General features: G+C 38.9%; 1 protein-coding gene across 1 annotated transcript in view; it reads right to left on the minus strand.

Annotated features, from left to right (window-relative positions):
- Positions 1 to 3,956: 3,956 nt before the first annotated feature.
- FCHSD2 (FCH and double SH3 domains 2) overlaps positions 3,957 to 14,191 on the minus strand; it is a 159,453-nt gene continuing 149,218 nt past the window's right edge. The window contains exons 13-19 of the mRNA XM_010576632.1: positions 10,065 to 10,199; positions 9,161 to 9,244; positions 8,851 to 9,028; positions 8,264 to 8,484; positions 7,135 to 7,264; positions 6,912 to 6,994; positions 3,957 to 4,959 (exon numbers count right to left, since the gene is read on the minus strand). Coding sequence (XP_010574934.1) covers positions 4,876 to 4,959; positions 6,912 to 6,994; positions 7,135 to 7,264; positions 8,264 to 8,484; positions 8,851 to 9,028; positions 9,161 to 9,244; positions 10,065 to 10,199 — 915 coding nt within the window. The 3' untranslated portion in view covers positions 3,957 to 4,875. The remainder of the gene's footprint in view (positions 4,960 to 6,911; positions 6,995 to 7,134; positions 7,265 to 8,263; positions 8,485 to 8,850; positions 9,029 to 9,160; positions 9,245 to 10,064; positions 10,200 to 14,191) is intronic.

Raw genomic sequence — 14,191 nt, forward strand, 5'->3', positions numbered from 1 at the left:
ATTTTTGAGGGGGGGAGGGCTGAGTTTTCCCTCGGGACATAGAACACATTCCAGCATGGTAAACGACAGCCTGGCGACACGCTGCCTCTGCTGCCTGCAGTTTTTCTTCAGCTTGTGTAAGAAAGTACAGCTGAAATATGATTGTACCCAGACTCCGCACACAAACGCTGCTGTGTTGAAATGGTGAGCGACTGCGCTTGTACTTAAGCAAACCCGTTATCATTCTCCTCTCCTTGCTGCCAACAGAGGGGTGGTTATTCACTGCACGTCTGGTGTTCAACTCCACTAACCACAGAGATTTCTTACCTTCTCCAGTCCAGCCCTAGTATCACTGCAGTGCTTTTATTTTCTGGATGAAATGACCTGCAATGCAGAGGCTCACTTGCTATAGTGATCCCTCCTGAGATCGGTAATCCTCAATCCTCCTGGGTAATGCCTGGAGGAGGAAACTACTTGGTATAGTAAGCACGTCAGCATTTTCCTAGCTGCATTTTTTATTGGCTCATTCGCTGCATCCCTGACTTCAGTTAAGTTTTCTTCCCTTTTATCCCTCGCTTTCTCCAACCTCCCCCTGCGCCTTGAACTGAAGTCTCAGTATCCCCAGGCTCACCTCTTGAAAAGAGCCGGCCAGATGTAGGCTAGAAGGGGGAAGCGTACTCCCTCCCATCATTTATACATAGGGCAGCAGATCTGCAAACGGAGAAAATGTGGGGAGACAGGACTCTTCCCATGGCAGCAGCATCTTCCCTCCCAAGCTTCCTGGGAGACTGAAGGGAAGGAAAGGCTGATTAAGGCAGATTTCCTGCTCCTCCTGCCTCTGCTGTGCTGAGATTTACAGGTTATTAATTACAGGGACCTTGCTGGAAGAGCAAGCAGGAAAAAAGTGCAAGTTGCAGAGCAGCCAGTCCTCCACCTTACAGGCGGAGAAGCAAAAGATCCTTTATTTGGAGAAGAAGGTGGGGGTTTTGTTCTCCTTTTTAATTACTGACAGTGAGAGATGCTTGTGCTATATGGAAAGAGAACTCACCCACGTGCCTGGGTTTGTTTTAATATTGCCATGAATGAAACAAAAAGAAAGCCCAGCACAATGAATTTGTTGTGAGGTACATTACATCATTTACCCCCTCCACTTCTGTCGAATCTCAGTCTCGTTATCCTTTTTGACAATCTGGGAACCAGAGCCATCAGAGGAAACCCCGGCTCTAACGGAGCCAGCGATGGTCCCACTGCCGGCTTCCAGAGACCAACATTTCAACCTCTGCGCTGGGCAAGTTCCCCATACCGCTTTCTCTAAATATCCCAAGCAGAATATATAACCACGGAGCTTTTGTTTTCCCTCAGCACCTTACTTTTGCCTCTAAATGGCCACTGCGTGCTATCAAAATCACAGCCATCTCCCACTTGCAGGCAAATGGCAGCAACGGGGGCTCGCCACTCAGTTGGGAAAGCACTTCAGGGTGAAGAGATTTTCATGGAAATAAGTTATGCTCATGTTAATGGCAAGAATGATGCAATCACAGCACACCTGCTGAACGGGCATTATCTGCTTGGTTTGTTTTGTCACAGCACAGCTTTTAAGGGAGGGGGAAGGAGAAAAAGTAGAGGCATGAAGGCGGCCTGTTAAAAATGGAAGAAATGAAAACTGGCATCATTGGTAGATTGAAGGATTAACATCATTTATAAGCGATACTGACGGTGAAAAGAACCTCAAGCAAAGACGTTTGTGTGTGATGCAGCGAGAAAAGAAGACATGCAACGAGCAAGAAGCTAAGAGGACAAAGCGGTCAAAGCAGCAAGCCAGGACAATAATTTCTGGAGGAGCACCGTGAATGCGTATAAAAAGCAGGGGAAGATGGGATTTCTCAAAGGAAGAGGCTGCAGGAGCTCAGGGGAAAAAAACATACTGATGAAAGTCTGTGTAACAGTTCTGTGTGAACAGTGGAAATGAAAGATTAAAGATCTAACCCAACACCGCGGCAATGCCCAGCGGCTGATCGTGCAGCGAGCTGTGTTCAAACAGGGTAAAATAGTCTCAACTCCAAACAGCTGAAAGCAAGAATCGGGAGGAAATCGGCACGCAGAGCTCACGTATCACTTAGCACCTAACGTAAAAAGCACTCGCCTTTGAGAAACTGAAATTAGCCAAGTGAGGAGCTGGTCACCAGAGGGTGGCTTCCAAGTGCCAGTAAGAAAATACAACATGGAAACCCAGAGCAAACAGGGATCCTAAAGCTAGAGAGGTTTGGGGTGCAGTGGAAATACTCCTCACACAATTAGGCAAATCAACCCTGTTAAAGGACAATCACACTGAAGAGTTATTATCAATCACTCTCCCTTGCTTTCTTTATGCAATTATCCTAACTGCATAAAGGCTATTAAGCAATTCTTTTGATAACTGGAGCTTTGTTACTGGCTCTTCATTTCTGGCATAGTTTTGTTCCTCATATAAATACCACCTTAAAGCGATATTTAAAGATCGCTTTAAGTACAGGCATAAGTGTTTTCCTGAGCAGGAGATTCAAATTTCTGTGTAAAAGCATAAACCATAAAAACGATACCCAAGAAAATGTACATTTTTATCCCCAAATGCCAGGTTCTCCTGTAGTCACAGATCTACGCCGAAATCTTCTAACGACATTTTGCCATAGGCATAGCAGCGGTGTCTATATCAAGATAACATCATGGATTTAGTTCCACTTTTTTATTATTCAACTTTTTATACATAATAAATACAAACTTTTTACAGCCAATATAAAGAAAGCATTTGCACCTATGCTTTCAGTGTACTGACGCTGTACACGATGATACGTCGAATACATGCCCTGTATGAAGAAATCATAGTTAAAAAGGAGGCATATTTTTACAACTTTTCTTTTTTTTTTTTTTAAATAAAATTAGCAGCTCTTACAGAAAATATTTTAAAATACAACTAAAGAGACTTTAAATAACACTTTCTGAATTTTGAAAGTCCAGGTATGAAGGACACAGAAAAACTGGCCAAAGAAATTGAACATGAACATTATGGCAATACTTGCTTTTCTTCTGCATTGTGAAGCTTTCAAAATTTTTGCAAACAGTTAAATCTTTTTTAAAAACTTTTTTTTTTTAAACTTAAGAATAAGTTTGATAAACACATAAAAAGACCTCAAACAGATCAACAGGACAAGAGGTGCAAAAGAATGAAAAATATGGAAAAGACTTCATTGGACAGTCACCAATTTCATAACTGATCCATGAATTGTTTTCTTCAAACAGCCCCACTCTTGGTTAAAGATCCCACTGGGAAAGGAGATTGGCAAACACAAATGTCTCAGAGACCCAGCTTGGGTTGGGATTTACAAGTATGTGCAAAGTTTATGATAAAATCTTGTTAGATTATTTTTTTTTTTTGTAAATGCAGCCTCAAAAAATAGCCCTTGTTAGTAAACTAAAAGTAGAAAACTTACTGGCTTAGAAAAAAAAAAAAAGACGACATAAGAGCGCATTCAATAGAACCCATATAACAGCTCAAAAAAAACCAACCCTGTGATGCCTTTTAACTGAAACTTTGACCTGACGGAGATTGCTGAAAATAATTTATTAAGTACACAAAGAAAAACCTGTTTTCATCCAGTTTTTCCCTTTCCTCTGACCATTTCTCTCCACGTTAAACCTCAGAATATCCTCTGTCCTTTTCTTTGAAACAACAACAACAAAAATCTCCCTTTTCAGAGATCTCCGATTGAAAATTAGTTTTGAAATTCCTTCACTCTCTATTTCTTGCCTAAGAGTAATTTGAGACCACAGTCTTGGCCACAAAGGCGGGCTGAAGGCTTCGCAGAAACCAGAGCTTTTCCTGGCTCTCCGGCTTTGGCTAGTTAACGGGCTTCGCATGGGAAAATGCTACAGGACCATCCAATGCAAAAACTAAATAATGCATGTAAATACTCTAAATGTAACTTCTAACTCTAGCCAGATGTTTTGATGACAAAGATACACTGCTAATGTTGGATAATAAAGTACACGGCAATAACTGGGATAAGAGTGACCCAAATACTTTAAAAAAAAAAACCAAAAAAAATCCCCCAAAATCTGCTAAGAAAAAAAATGAAGCTCAATTTCCAGATCTAGACAAAATCTCACTTACTTTTCTACCAGTTGGTTTATGCTATGGAACAAGATGTTACTACTAATTCAGCACCTCCATATTAGATACTCTATTACTAAATGTACTGCATAAATATTAATACAAAGAACATAACAGTTTAACTGTTAATTATTGAAGAGGTGTGCATTAATGTAATTAACGCCATATGATCTGCATCAGTTTTCCTTATCTATAAGATTATTTTCCGGTTTCTTCCTTTCTGCAAGGGGATTAAAGAGGAGCCAGCCTCTCCTTATACTTATTTTTCAGTTCCCTTTTTCATTCCACAAGATCTGATTAATACCTAATCAGACAAGTAATGCTACTTGAAGAATTGACAATCTTTAACACATTCCTATGGCAACAGTAATATACTGTACTAATGCACGTGATCGAAGTATGCTATGACTAAGTTGCATGAATGAGGCTCTTTCCTCAGCCTCTGTACAAAAATTGACCATCTTCAGCCAAGAGAGAAACCTGCTCCAAGGCAATTCCTCTGCTCGCTGTTTGGCCGGTCTTGGTTTGTGCTAAGAGAGGAAGAATGATGTATATAAATCAAACCAAAAAAAAGGCACAAAATATTCATGACTGTGGGAAGGAATCCACCATGTCAGTGTCACATAAAATCCTCCCTATCTCTTGCTCTATAGTAAAAGTCTTCATCATGCAAAGGTGCCTAAAAACGAGATTGACCAAATACCGCGTTTGGTCTTGATTGTAGCACTACTACTTAACTAGTCCAATCATTACACCAGAGTAATTTCCACGTCCTCTATCTTCTCTGTTGTCCGGCGATGATGCTGTGTAGGGGGTGGTGGAGCTGCTCGCACCTGCAACAGCCAGAACCAGCCTGTAACTATCAGAAAACTGTCAAAATTTCAGAATTTGTATAGACTAAAACTGCAACTTTGGGCTCATACCTCAAGATGATGCAAATATATTGAGATCAACAGAACTACAATGAGTAACCAGCTGAATTCAGGTCCAGTAGTCTCCAATTAAGCCATCAAGGCTCTTCCTTATAACCTGTCACCACTCTCAGGTGATTTTTTCTCCAGGATGACTAGCAGTCATGACGGGGCAAACACACAGAGTAAAATAACTTATCTATTCTGCCTGTACCCGTGGATAATCCAGTACGTAAACCTGGGACAGACTTTGGACTTTACACCAAATGCTGAAATCTGCTGACACCCTTGCCTGGAACTTACGTGGACTGGAAACTACAAGAACGCCTTGTTGCATCTATGTGGCTTACTCGTATTTAATCAATCACTGACCTGAACAATATACAGCTGGAATCTGATGCTATTTTTACACTCTGCCACATCAGTAAAGTTATTCATGCTCCTGATAGAGATTACCTTAAGCGCTAACAGCATTTCATGAAGCAGGGTTTTTATCACATGATTTCAGAATAAACCAGAGCGACTTGCTATGGAAAACATGAATTGTGGAGCAATACCATAACAAACTTCATGATATTTTCAAACCAGGCGTATTCAAAATGCAATGCTAACAGAAATCCTTTCAATTAAGGCCTGACACTGTAGTATTATCTTGAAAAGACAGTAAATGGCAAGAAACTCGTGAAGAAAACATAAATCTACAAAATGGAAAAGCTGAATCAGTGTGGTTTTACATGGGAATAAGACAATGTGGAACTTCTCTGTTCAATACTTAAATACTCAACGATGCAGTACTACCTCTGCCTTGCCTATGTCAAGGGATAAGGCTAACTCACTGACTACTGGAATATTCAGAATATAATTTCTGAATATCCAAAAATGCTCTTTTTCTGCAACCTCATTCATTGAGAATGCCAGGAAAATACAGAAGTTACATCTTAATATGATTTCGTTTAGGACTTTGAAACCCCCAAAACTTGATTTCAAAGTTAATCTGAGGAGATGGATTTTGCAAGTTCTAAGTGATTAAATTCTTCCTTTCCTTTTCTGGCAAAATCCCTCTTTCTAGGCAGCAAAAACATCACCAAATACATAGATCTTATTGTCAAGAACTTTTAATCCAAAACTCTTATATCAAGGGGTTTGGAAATAACTGTAACACTAAATGCAACCCAGTCCCAAGGACTGCATATTTCGTCAAACTGCTGGCAAACAGATTTGTCTGCCAGCACAGCGGAGAAGAAGCAGTTGTACAAATCATATCATTAAACTGTTCTGGCATTTATTCACCACCTCTTTTTTAGTTCTGTTTAGGGGTTATTACATGTGGCAAGAACAGAAAAAACCTCCCAGTGCCTGAAAAGGCAGTATAAGTTTATTGACTAACATCTATTTTACTATCATTATAGATGTAATTGCCTCCCATGGTTAGATTTCATGATTCATATGCCTCACACAGAGACATGCAGGTATTACATCTATGAAGGCAGATACAGGAGGGCAGGTTAGATGAAGCATAGGGGACGGATAAGATTCAAGGTCATCTTTAAACAAAGTGACTTACTGTTTAAACAAGTGCAGCTTTGTTTTGTTCTAGTGTTCACTTAATCTCAAATAGCTCTCACGTTCTATAGCTTTTTGACACATCTATGGTATTATCAAAGCGGAGAGTAAACAGACCTTTCCCCGCGCCATTCATCTGAGATACCGCTTTTTTTTTTATACGTAGTAATTGGATTTGCAGAACACAGAGCGCCAAATCATCAGGTGCTCTATCACCACCCTGCTTTGAATGTATCTATCCTGATTTACCTAGGCTTGGCCTTATGACTTTGTAGCTTCAATAAAAACAGCAGCATTTGGTTTTAACTTACAGGTCGCAGTTTGCCATATGAAGTTTCCGGAGGAATTCGAGGAGGCTGTGAGAATGCAGGGGACTCTGAACTGAAGCTGTTTTCTGAAGGAGTAAGCAACAACCCATCACAAACAAGCCACTCAGTATTGCTGAATTAACTCTGTGTTGCAAAAAAGCTTCCCGCCCGCCACTGAAATGTGAACATTCTAAATTAAACATTTAGTTATCACAAAATTTCTTACCGTTAGTTGACGGTGATCTGGGGAAGTACTGAGAACCCCTTTTATCCGGACTGTGGTAGGGACTAGTGGGAGGCTGGTCATACAGTGGCAGCGGTGGAAGGGCATTATTAGGCTTCGGAGTTGGGGATACCTGTGTTAAAAAAAGACAGGGGCTGCAGAAAGCCTTACTCCTCAACAGTTTTTATGTACACACCGAGGTGCAGCAAGTTCTGTGACACATCAGGGTGCTAGGAACTTTCATCTGGAGAAAAACTATCTGTCAAAAGTGCTGTCTGGTACGTTTGGGAAGGAAAGCCAAGTCATCCAACAGTGATTATATTTTTTTTAAATCATAGGTTGCCACTGAGCAGAAATTTTCATCCTCTCCCAGATAATTTAGACAGACTTTTTGACGGTTATTTGAAAAAAGTCAATTGGCCAAGTGTGCCTCGCCACTTATATTTACATAAAAGCATTAAGATAGTGAGTTTTATCCCAATTCAGTTACATATATATCATTTCAATGTTAAATTTTCATGATCTTTTCAAATCAAAGAATAAAAATACTGGAGAAATTACTTTGTAGGAAACATAGAAGTCCACCTTCTAGCACCACGATTACACATGAGAATGTGTCTGATTTTCTAGTATGATATAAGGATTACAGAACTATACTGGAATGAGGACGTTTTTGCAAAAATTACTGTAATACAATATTCGGCAGTATTCTGCCCTTCAAAAATTGAGAGGATACAGAACAGATTTAAGTATGAAAACATTAAATTAGGGCTGAGAGAGCCTGTAATTCTCTTTTTGCCAGGTTCTGTTTGATGTCTCAGTCTATGCCATAAATTAATTACAGGAAGTAGACTGTGAATTTTCTCCTTTGGTTCATTTCCTTTCTACCCAAATACCTGCCTTTATTCACAAATCTGTCAGTTTTGCCAAAATATATCAGCTGATAATTATTAGGCTGGGTAAGAAACTAAAAGGTAAGCACTCAGAGTTATTTGGGGTTCCCCCCCCCCCCTTAAATTGGTTCTGATTTTTTTTTTCCCTCTAAAGTAGTAGCAGATCTTTGCAGCCTGGCAAAATTGCCCTCACAACGTAATATCATATGTGCAAGCTAGCACCTCAACTCTTTACATACCTGAATATCTCCAATCCACTGAGTCTCTCCGTTTTCTGAGGCTGTAAGCTCTTCAACTAATACTGATGGGAACACCCCAATGCGTCCATTGAATTCTCCTTCCCAAAAGCCATCATCATCTTGATTTTCCTTGTTCAAGATGCGGATGATCGCTCCTTCTGGGAAGGACAGCTCATCATCTGTCTGGCCCTCGTAATCATAAAGTGCTTTTACAAAACAGACTGAAGAATGGAAGAGGAAAAAAACCAGTGTAATTGGCATGAGCTTAAAAAAAATAACAGGTACTATACATACTTTTACGGTTGGACTCGATGATCTTAAAGGTCTTTTCTAACCTAAATGATTCTATAATCCTATAATTGCTGAGTCAAATTATTTCAGTTTTCCTTAATTTTAGCTAATCTCAACTCTATGAAATAGGCAGGTACATTACACAGATTTGGTATCAGATAGATAATTATTGAGAACCGTTGTACTCAGTTACAGGTCAAATATCAGAAATTCTCATGTGCAACATCCAAACTCGATATGCAGAACGCTTTCGAGAACAAGCTTAATACACTATTTATTTGTTTATTGGTATTTACCACTGGAGTCTCCATTCAGGCTGCCTGAGACTAAGTCGGCCTCAGTGGAGTTATTTGAGGTGTGTGATCGACTATCCAGTGCCGCAAGGGACTGTAGCATACTCAGCAGACTGCTGGATGTCGGGAACTGCAGGTACTTCTCTGGCACATAACCCACTTGACCCGCTTTATTTCGTGCCTGTAAGTAAATGACATAAAAGATGCTCTGCTTTTGCATACTACTATGAAAATAATCCAAATACTTTCTCCCATTCCAAGTTCTATTTCTAAAAGTGATAGTGAAAAGAAAACAATCTCAGAAGAATGGTACCTTTACCCAGTCTTCCATATCTCCATCTTCAATAACCTCCAATACCTCATGTTCCTCTATGGTCAATTCATCTGGCTGAGAAGCCTGAAGTATATAACAGGAAGATTAGAAAATAAAAGTGTTTTCAGGTGCATGGGACAGGCAGTGTAAAGAACATTCTCATCCAGACTTTTACTAAAACTTATGATTTTTTAAAAAATGAAAATTTTATGATGTAGCATACTTTGAAATGTATTAATAAGGGTTCTTCTGTATACCTGCTGATATTCACAAGACCCTTTTTCACTCAAGAGGATAGATGGAAGCACCCTGAATACCACCCAGCACGTCAAACCCTATTTACTTTTGAAACCCTAATTACTCCCTACTCTAAGACTACGTCGGCCACTGGCTTCAGCTACCGCAGTGGTGTGATTTACAGCTGACCTAGCAGCGCTAGCAGAAGTAAAGAGCATGAATGCAGTTTGTCAGCAAAGCTTTGACTCATGAATGGTGGTTTCACCATTATAGTACAAAGAAGAGCTTTGTCGTACAGCATACAAGCATGCCTAACACTGAGAAGGCGTTTCTAATATAGCCACACCGGCTCAGCAACAAAAATCAGAACGTCTTCTAATGGCAGGCACACAACTGGTCTCCTTGAAGCCAGACAGAGACATGTCTACAATTCATGCACAGACTTCAGTACCCTGCTGAACTGCAGTTTAAATGTGTTTCACAATGACATGGATTTCACACTGCTGCAGTTTTTCAGAACTAGATGTTAGATACATTTAATGTGCACCATTATTGAGCCAAATGCTGACATTCTACCCCAGACTCCCACAGAACAGTTACATCTATTACTTGTTTGTTGCATAATTCATTTTGCTAATCAAATTAAAAAAACAAAAAAATCACAAACCTTATATGAATAAACAACTTTGCAGGTGAGAGGATAATTTCTTAGAGTACCAGAAGGACTAGAACTACTGTCATCAAAAACATCCATGCTGTCTTCAAACTCTTCACCTTCTTCCTTTTCTGCATCAGCATTAATCTATTAAAACAAATTAAATATGGCATTATACTATCAAATAAGTGAAGAAATAACAATAAAAATTAATTGATCAATATTCTTCAGTGTGGTTTATTTACTACTTACGATTATTGAAACTGGACAAAAAAGACGACTAAATAATATTCAACATACAATTCTCATGTAACACCAAGAAAGCAGCCATCAAACAAAGCAAATACAGGGAAGCAAAAGAATAAGAGCTGTCACCAAATTACATCTTTGCTTAACTCAACTGTACTTCTTCATTCAATCACAGGCCTGTGGACTTTAAACAGAACTGTAGAAGATTTTGGAAGCTCCAACTCAACTGATGGACATTTATCTATTTTTTACATAAGCTGTGAAACAGTGACTAATGTACTTTCAAGATGCCTTTTCAGAGGCATAGCAAATACATGAATGGAAAAAAGAGTCATTTACTGAGAATTTATACTACTAAAAGATTAACATACCTGTGACCACGAGTTATGAAATGAAATTGCAGTGGAAATACTTAAACTTGAAAAAATAAATAAAAAATATCAGCCTTCCAGCTGGTATATTCTGCACAATAGATTTGCTCCAGTTTACAAAAAAAAAAAAAAGTCCTTAGAGAAAGAATGATTACTAAAAACTAGCTATAAAAGTCTAAATAAAACCTGAAGTCAATACACTGGAAAAATACAAGTTTCTATAAATGTAGTTTGGGCAACATTGACATGAGCTGTGCTTTGGCCCTGTGCCTGGATTAAATTTTGAATAAACACTTTATCTCATGTGAAAATAGGCAAGTCCTTCAATCAAAGGCAACACTGTTACACATTTGCCGTCTTCCCTGTACTTATTCCTTTCAGTTTGGGACTGAATTTGGTATTCCTCATGAAAACTAAAAGGCTGATAAATCAACAAAGAGACCAACAAGGCACTGTGCATGCTCCCTAAACCAGCTGTCTCCATACCGCTGCTCTGTAACATCTTTCTTCTAGACCTGGAGTAGAAGAGCACAAAGCTTCATCATTTTATGACTTATATTAATTTTTATGTTACGATTTCTAGACTACATTGTTGTAATTCATATGATTTTTTTCTCTGCTCATTTTCATTCAAGTGCAGTTTGCATCCTTTGCTATTTAAATGCGTTCATGGATGTTGCGGTAACAAAAAAATCACTGTCCTGCCTAGCTAATGCTTTGATATATTACCAACCAACTATAAATTACAGCAAATTTAAGGTTTCCCCCTCCAGTTTCTAACTGCTTTTTGCTGTGCATGGTCTATGTCCCAGCAGCCAAAGCTGACATTCAGCTGACAGCCACACGAAACATCATGGAAATTAGTGTATCATGTCTAGAAAGACTCGTTCGTAAAACATCTGGTCCTGGTTTTCTAACATGAGGAGAAAAAAAACATTTTAATTTTCAGTGTGTGGGCAGCTCAAAGTCCTTGAATAGGATCGTTTGCAAAGTAGGCACATAGAAGGAAAACAGCATTAATGACACAGAAAACTTAGCAGTTTGTTTAATAAAGCTCATCTTTCTACGAAGTCTTATAATGAAAGACAGCATAAGCAAAGACTAAATACATCAGCCACAATTATACTGAAGGTATGTAACAGACAGCAAATCCAAGAATAAATGCAGGTAAGAAGGTGACAAGACAGCTTGATTATACATATGAAAAAAGGTAGGCAAATATATATCTATATAGATCTTGTTTTGTTGTATATCCTACACAAAAGAGATTCAATACCAAAAAGAATACCAAGAGCCCTTTTTTTTTTTTGTCCTCAGAAATGCAGACACCCTGGCAACAACAGAGAACACATTTATACTAAACCACCTCCAGTCTGATTTGGCTGTATGACCTGTAGGAGCTAAAAAAGGCTAAAATTTCCTGCCAATTCACCAACAAAGCGGTCTGCCGGAGCACCCAAAGGTATTGATCAGTCAGAGGCAGTCTGCAATACGTGCATTTAGGGACTGAAAACACAGTTTGTTTCGCACAGGTTACTGGTATCAGATGACAATCAGGCTTGAATATGAACCAGTAACCTAATAGTTGAAAGATGCCATAATCTTTTACAAATAAAAGATGCTATATCCCTGTACAGTTAAAAGCATCCATTTTCATGTTCACAGTAAACGTACCAACTGCAAACTTTATTTCTAACTCTGCAATACTGTACTTCTACTGTACAAATGTTTCTTGTAATTGTAGCAAATACAGCAAATACAAAACAAAACACAAAATCCATAAAGACGTTATTCTCTCTTCCTTTTTTGAATAAATTACATAGTGTTTACAATATATTTGTTGTACGCAGCATAGGCACTGCATACGTTTTTCAGTTGACATTAAAATTCAAAATGACGGTTAACTTTTTGGTGGCATGTACACTGGAAAAAAAAAAAAGTATTCCCTCCCAAGATTATGCATTTCATCATACATCAGAAAGTCAGCCAACTGGATAGGTGATGGGATATTAACTCCTTCAGCTCGTTACATTACCATAATAGGTTAAATAAATACAGTGGTATCAAGGCATCGATGTTGTTTTCTTCTTTTTAGCTCTTTAAAAGAAAATGTATCAAGAGCTTTGCTGAACAAATTATGTCATGACAAGTACTGGCACAAAAAGCAAAGGTGTGCACAACGTAAGGATGGCAGATAGCTGGTTTCTGAACATTAAACACTGCCTGCTCTTCAAGGATGAAGTGAAAGTGCTGCTTGCTATATGCTGCAGTAATTGTTCTAGTAACTCCAAGCAGCGTAATTTCGGTAACAGTTCTAAGAATTCCATCTATGGGCTGTCCTCATCTGGCCTGCCAAGGTCAACAGTGCCTTTTTTTATATGGGAGCGTACGTAAGTGCAAAAGGGGAAAATAAGAATCAGAGTTTAACCTCCCACACTGTGGCATCTGCTGGCTCACCAGGGACTAGCACGGGGTTTGGCTCCAGGGCCAAGTGTTGGCATGTCTGATGAAACAGAGAACAAGGTACTGGGCACAATCCAACATGCACAACGGGAAGTTAAAGGAGGTGGAGTACAAGAACAAAGGGAAAAAAAACACTGTTAAACACAGCTATGTAACATATCCTCATCTATCCCGGCTAGAAAGGATATGAAATGAAACTCGGCACAAGAACTCCTTTGGGATTTGGGAAGGCTGAAGCCTGGATCTGCATACAACAACCGTAATCTCTAATTATACTACTAACCACGAGAATAAAGCCTGCAGAGCAGTGATTATAACAACCTTTACTGCAAATCACTGTGAACGTGTTTGAGCTCTGCACGCAACGTCCTAGAAGAAACATCCTAACACCCTGTAGAAAGCAAAGAGTGGATTCAGGAGTCTCAGGATTTGTTGAGACTCTATTCAGTGCTCGCTCACTTTTTTGAACTAAAGTTGACACAGATGAAAATAGCTGTATATCCAAAAAAACCTTTCCCTCTAAGTGTTTGCCACCATTACCAAGAAAACAATAAAGAAGTAGAAAAGCATGAAGAAACAGGAATGAGCAGGATTTTTTGTGTGTAGATAGCACATACTTGCTGAAATGGAGATTTTGTTTCTCTTCGGTGGTCAGCGAAAGCAAGCCATTCTCCAAATCATTTGCAATGCAATGAAAAACCACATCCCCATGCCCCCTGAAAGCTTTGTTATACAGAAGATATATTCTGGCTGTCCAAAGCATTTAAGATTAAAAAGAAAGTGTAAATGAAGTAATTTTAATAGTGTATGAAGACTATAGTTAGGAAAGTATCCACATGCAAATTGAGACTTTATAAAAGCCTCTGAATTTTGTTAAATAGTAAATATATAAACATGCACAGAAATTTTATAATTTGTTTGAGGCAAACTGACCAAACCTTCAGGAATTTTATTTTAGTTGGTCACCGGTGAAGAGCAACAGATTGGTTAGTTTTACTGCCAAAGGTGACAGCTCAGCATCGCTTGCCATGTAGGGGGATTAAAAAAAAAAAAAAA

The sequence above is a fragment of the Haliaeetus leucocephalus genome, unplaced genomic scaffold, assembly GCF_000737465.1.
Source record: "Haliaeetus leucocephalus isolate CR32 unplaced genomic scaffold, Haliaeetus_leucocephalus-4.0 Scaffold536, whole genome shotgun sequence".
NCBI lineage: Eukaryota > Metazoa > Chordata > Aves > Accipitriformes > Accipitridae > Haliaeetus > Haliaeetus leucocephalus.